General features: G+C 33.2%; 1 protein-coding gene across 1 annotated transcript; it reads right to left on the reverse strand.

The window, feature by feature from the left end:
• Nucleotides 1-972: 972 nt before the first annotated feature.
• On the reverse strand, nucleotides 973-5,538 carry LOC111882276 (uncharacterized). Its single transcript, XM_023878625.2, has 4 exons — nucleotides 4,937-5,538; nucleotides 4,205-4,357; nucleotides 3,930-4,135; nucleotides 973-1,343 (listed from the first exon to the last, which is right to left on the reverse strand). The coding sequence occupies exons 1-4, from the start codon at nucleotides 5,468-5,470 to the stop codon at nucleotides 1,139-1,141; spliced, it is 1,098 nt and encodes a 365-aa protein (XP_023734393.1). The 5' UTR covers nucleotides 5,471-5,538; the 3' UTR covers nucleotides 973-1,138.
• Nucleotides 5,539-6,881: the final 1,343 nt, after the last annotated feature.

Genomic DNA, 6,881 nt, shown 5'->3' on the forward strand with positions numbered 1-6,881 from the left:
TTTTTCCAAACCGTGTATCATACCAATTATAATTGGTATGTAATTTTAGTTACCATCACCGTACCAAGTATAGTTGGTACCAACTTAACTAGCTACCAGTAAGTTCGGTTGGTACATGTTGATAATGGTATGTACCAATATGTATGGGTATTTTACAAATTAAGATTTATGTGTTATTGTGCACTTAAAAGGTACATGTGGGTTTTGTAAATAAGCGTTTTCTGAATGGTTGGATTGGAAATTTCATACAAAAAAGATTTTAGAATTTTGTACCATGAGTTTAAACTAAACAATAAAGTAAATGGGATATGTTAATATGAGTTTAATCTTTAAAAGCTACTAGACGTTAATGCTAATATCAAAACACTTTAACTCTTAACCGTCAAATACATTTAAAGTTAAAATATACAATATTGTATATATATGAAAAATAACTTGGTTGGTACGATAATACCGTGACATTTAAAACCTTGTACCATTACCGTACCATTATTAATTAATTGGTACGGTACTACCAGCCAAATATGTTGGCTACTACACATATTGGCTACCAATATAATTGGTTCGGTTATTGGTTGGTTTTTCATGGTACATATTTACCACCCCTACAAAAAAGTGATCGTAACCTTATCCCTAATAAAAGTAAATAACTTGCTTTTGGCCAATACCATCTATTCACCTCTAATTAATTTTGTCTAATAAAATTTGTGTTTCCGCAAAAACCAGTTTGGTCACCTCCATATTTTTTTTGTATAGTAAAAACATTTAGTATTTCGTTTGGTCGCCTCCGATTATTATTTTTTGTCTACATATACACCTCTTTCTAAACGTTTTCCTACATGACAATTGATATAGTTCATATTAACTAGATATTTACGAGTTCCAACATCTATTTACAGCATATAATGGAAAATCAAAAAAAAAAAAAAAAAAACAAATTACATAAGGCATCTTTCTACCGAAATTTCTCAATGACAAAAAACCATTTGTTTATCATTGATAAAAATAAGTTACATAAACACAAGAATAATTACAATTTCAATTCTTCATTCGTATATACAATAAAAAGACAGAATTACAAATCTTCTATAGAAATATTATATTCAAACAAGAAAATGCACAATGCATTTTCCATACATCACTGGAGATATAGGGCAGCTCCGACTAGCGCCACCCAGACTACTAGAGCTGCCCAAAAGGCTTGGTTTTTTACCAAATCACCGGGCGGTCGCCATACCAAAAAGTCACCAAGGTAGTCTCTGCCCGATGAGACTTGATTACTTGTCAGTCGGTTGCTTCTTTCTTCTTTCTCTTTATTTTTATCCGTCCATGTTACCGCATAGCTGCATTAATAGATGTTCGCGTTATTTGATTATTTAGGGTTTATGTAATCAGTTTTATATTGGTCACGGAAAAAAGTTGATTATAAAGGAGTCAAGTAGGCGTTTGGTTTGCAGAATGTTTTGGAACAAAATGGAAATTTGTTAGGTAGCATTTGGTATGCAATCAGAGAGGGGTTAATGGAAAAAAAATTTTGAAAAGTTAAACTTCAATTAATTTTTTTTAAATAAAACCTTTTATAACAATTATATTTTTAGATTTCATGGTATCTAGTTCTTTTTATGGTGCAACTATTTTTTAATCAAAGACATTCTTTTTCTTTTTTTACCATTTGCAAAACATTGGTAATATATATTTTGAACGAAATAAAATATGATTATATGCAACGATTTACCTTTATTTAATAATAACTTATATTTATAAAATAACATTCTCTGCTTTATTTATAAATTTTACTTTACTTAGTTGTTTATTTATTAATATCAAACAACATGTTTGAATAATTCATTCCATTCCTTCGAGCTAACCAAATATGACAATGGAATGTATATTCGGCTTGTAAATTTGTCAAAGGATTTGTAACGTGTATAATGACAAATAACTGAATTGTCATTCATTAACTTCTTGTTCACGAAACTTGTAGAAATATTTTTGAGCTGCCCTTATATTTAATTCTCGTTCACAAAACTTGTACAAAAAATTTAATCATGAAAAGAAGAAACCAAAATAACATTAATAAAACATGGTTTTGAAAGGGTATTGTAGTCATTTATAGAAACAAGAGAGAATTGGAATTAAATTAGTAGTCATTTGCAACCAACGGCGGTAATGAAATGAAACTTAGGGGGCGTTTGATTAGCAGAAGGTTGTGAAAGGATTTGGGATCTGTCAAGAGGTGGGGGTGGGGGTGGGGTGTGAGTTTGTGGGGTATGGGGTGGGAGTAAGTGTGTATTTGTGGGGGTGGGGGTGGGGTGGGTGTGGTGGGTTGGGGTGTAGAGGTGGGGATAGGTAGAGGTGTGTGGGGTGTGAGTGGGTGTGTTTATATTTTAGAAAAAAATTGAAATTAGAAAAATGTGGAAAACAATGATTATCGGTTTTCCAAAAATTTCCAACTTCTTTGTAATTTTAATAAAACGGAAAATTTTCATTTTCTATGAAAAATTTAGAAAAATAAACGATCTAAATGCGTTTTCAAATTCTTATTTTTCTTGGAAAATTTTTCTGGAAAAAGGCCATTTTTCCGCAACTAAACGCAACCTACAAAATTTAACTCACTCTTGTGTTTCATTGACAAGAAAGGAAATGAAATGAGATTCTATTATTTTATGTTTTATATTTGTTCTTATTAATTTAATGTTGAAAAAACTTTTTTAAATATTTAAAATAACATTTTAAGATGACTTTTCACAAATAAAAAAATTAATTTCAGATAACAAAAAGTTGACCATACATATTGGCGAAGCAAAATTAACTCTTAATAAATTCTTTTCTGATGTAAAATATTACTCGTAAAATCAAATTTTTGATTTGTTGTAAAACTTGAAAGTTGAAATATCGAGAAACCAGAGGCAGAGAGAAAACGAATTGGTTGTTGTAATAAATTTAGAGGGTTAATGGTTATATGTAGATTAAATTTAGGATTAATGAATATTTGTGTAAATTTAATGAATGATAAATGATAGGAATTGGACTCCATGACTTTTAGGAGGGAAAGTTGAATTCCCAGGGTAATGTATTTCATAATTTTAAGGGAATTCAATTCCATACACTTTTACAACCAAACACAAGAATCAGGAATAAACCAGAGTTGAATTTGAATTCCAATTCCATTAAATCACGGCCCCTTAATTCCATTTCCGGCAATTTCATAAGGAATCCCGCAAACCAAACACCCTCTTAAGATTATTAATGTGCCTCTCCTTTTAATCTATTTATAGACATTTTTACAACTCATTCCATAAGAAGCCTCTCCGTTTTTCCACAAGAATGTCCTTATTGGTCATTTTACATTAGTTTATTAAATAATTAGATTCTGTCAAACACCTAAACAAATGAGAATTATATTTTTAAAGTCGCATAGAATTAATACAAACTAGCTACATGGGCCGTTTAGTTGCGGAAAAATGAGCTGTTTTCTAGCTACATGGTTTTTTTTGGTAATTTTCAAATACACAGCCAATTTTATAAAATCCAATCATCTGATTCTGCCAATTTTATTATCACGTCATCACTTTCAAAACTCACATCCAAAGGATTATATTTTTTTAAAGTCACATAGAATTAATAAATACAAACTAGCTACATGACAAGACATAATAGGTTATTCTGTGTTACCTATGCATTGGACTTGAACTGATGTCATCATGTCAATAGGACAAAACTTTTTATTTTTTTGTAGAACAAGGTGGAAAAGAGGCTCGCTCTCACTCTTGATCTCTTGTCTGTGCAAAAGACGTGAATGCCCTTCTTGTCATTATTATCAAAAGTAGCCCAAGAAAGTTTGTCCAGTCCAGCCCAGTCCAGTAAAAATGATATTTGGTAACAGTCACACGAGATCTACAAATATAAAGTTGTTGATAGGAGCTAACCTGTCATAGCTAGAACCAATAAGTGGAATTGTAACCATTTCTTCCTGTGATATCTTAAGCTTAGGAGCTTGCAAGATATATCTCAGATCTTTAGCTTGGCGTCTAATACTCACACTTGGATGACTACTCTCCAGCTTCTTGTAAAGATCAATACAATCTTTATGGCGATTATTAGCTTCATAAGCCATAGCAAGCCATATCTGTATCTGAAAATTACCAAAAAACCATTATAGAGAAAGTCATTCAAAACAAAAAACCCTAAAATGGATACCAACCTCGCCACCAAACAAAGTGGGCCTTGGTATGATTGTGAGAGCACCTTCCAAGAACTCAATCGAACGCCCATACATACCCTTTCCATAAGCCCTTTGCCCCAAATCAAACATCAATTCAGCCATTTTCCTCCTTTCTGCTTGTTCTTTAGCAACCTATCAAGATAACAAGAAATTATGTGTTATTGGAACATGGGAATCCATATCGATAAATTGAGACACAAACCTACTTATTTGAAAATCGTTGGAAATCATTCACCTTTCTAACTTGGCTGCAAAATTGTTAATGTTTTAGACTACAGTTAAATCCACATATACGCAGAATGTGCAAAGATCCATTTGGATCACCAATTACATTCTTCTTTCATATTGCTGATGATCAATAAAGCTCTGTTACTAATGACATCAGTTACAATTATGTGTTGAAAATTTTAGGCAAGTAAAGATAACTAGGTTTTGGTTTCTGATAATGAATGAAGTTGTATTTTTGCTCAAAGGTAGTTATGAACTTGTTAAATCATCTCTAACACCCGTTTATGCCACAGAATTTCGAGGTTTTGGATCAGAAACAAGTCACAATTTAAACATAATGAGCTTCGATTTATCTGCTTTTAAACAAATAAAGTCAAATATGAAATACTAACCACAAATAATGAACACAGGCAAAACAAGAACAGCGATTCTACTGTATCATGGGGCATGAATTTTGAGATCTGGGGTCGGCAGAAACCTTACCTTTTCGAGCTCCCTTCGAACTCTCATCCTCTTCTCTTCCTCTGTCTCTTCCTCTCGTTCATTTACACCATCACCTTCATCTCCAAGCTCACCCTCAACTTCCTCGTCACGACTCTGCAACTCCTCGGCTTTCTTCTCCAACTCTCGCATATCTTCATTCTCCTTCACTCTCATCCTCATCTCCGTCTCCCAAGCCAACCTCTTCTTCCTCTCATCGTCGATATCTTCATCATCCCCGTACCCATTCCCGTTGTCTTCATCACTAGAACTCTCATAATCGACTTCGTTAAACTTGGAATTCGCTTTTCTTCCACGAACGCCGCGATGCGGCGTTGTTGTCGGATCTTTCTCGAACTCGATTCCGCCTTTTGGCGGCAACGAAGCGTAGAGGTTAGATGGAGGTATTACCAGATCCTTTTTGAACAAGTTCAAAAATATGTCGGAAGGGAGTAATCGTGCTTTGCTACGGTCGATTACTGTGTTTCGAGGTGAAGTTACATCCAGCAACAGTGCTAGGTTTCCGAGAACCGCCATGCGGGAACCGGAGATGATGAAGTGGAGAACGGTGGAGATGGAAGTGAGAGATGGGGTAGGAACAGGGATATTCGGTTGAAAACGTGAGTCATGATATTTCGGTTATGTCAAAAGACATTTCTGTCCTTACATCTTTGCAACATTTACCTCCAAAGGACTTCGAAAAGTAGAGTAAATCAGAAAAACTCCCTTGGTTTTTATTAATTCCTCTTTTAAACCCTTGATTGTTTACTCTTTTGCAAAAGATCCCAAGTTTTGCCATATTTGATAATTTAGAGATGTATATTGGGTAGTTTAGTTCGGTAGCCATTGGGTATCGGTTAATAACCTATTAGTTATGGTTAATAGTTTTAATCAATTAATGGTTATGATTAATGGTTAATATTAGTTAACTATGATGGTCGAAAATGACATAAAAATAAAAATCATTTTGCTATAAAAATGAAAAACATAAAGAAATTTGCTATAAAAAAAGTGAATGATGGAGTGTTTATAACTATATTAATATGATAAAAATTATGTATCTCATTTAATTCCAAATAATTGCCCTTTAAAATTTCAATTTCAAATATAATTATATACCATATATTTAATATTATATTATATTAAAACAATTATTTATATTATTGGTTCGGTTCGATTTGTGACCCCTTATGGGTTCTAACCAAGGAGCACACATATCCCAAAAACACATAGTTTCTCCTCCAAAAATGACTTCTCTAATCGGGGAACACATTAAATATTTACCTAAACCGATAGGACCTTGAGTAGATCCAACGTTAGCTCCAAGACATTGGTCTCTAACTAGAAAAAGTAAATGCTTGAGCTTGAGAAGCTTCTGGTCCAGTAGGTCCGTAAAATTCACTAGGATAAACGGTATTATTGAACCAGACAAAACAACAAGCAATGAATGATTCGGTTTTAGATGAAAACCATAACCAAACCATATGCATTTGGTTAATCAAAATTAGAAATCACACCACCTCTTTTAGTCATGGTTTTATTGTTCAGTTATATCGGTTAATTGGTTTTGGATCGATTTTTCGGTTAATATGTTTATCCATATTGGATATCATGGTGTAACATCCATTATCATTCAATTAATACTTATGTTTATGGATTGGTCAGTCTCGCGATGTGGCCTTGGGGATGGTCGTTACGCGACCTTAAAATGAAGGTCGCGACATGACTGTTGTGTTGGGTTTTCTATGCATCAATACAATCTATCTAGGTAGCGGAAACAATAAAAATTTACCTAAATGTATATGCACCCTAGGATATCGGTTTTACTAATTATAGAAACCTACTTTAAAATTGTAAATCTACTAAAGAAGGACAAAACTACTGACCTCTTGTGCAGCTCGATCTTGATCTTCATGAACCTTCTTAAAGCTTTTTCATCCCTTATTGA

Source organism: Lactuca sativa, chromosome 8, assembly GCF_002870075.4.
Source record: "Lactuca sativa cultivar Salinas chromosome 8, Lsat_Salinas_v11, whole genome shotgun sequence".
Classification (NCBI taxonomy): Eukaryota; Viridiplantae; Streptophyta; class Magnoliopsida; order Asterales; family Asteraceae; genus Lactuca; species Lactuca sativa.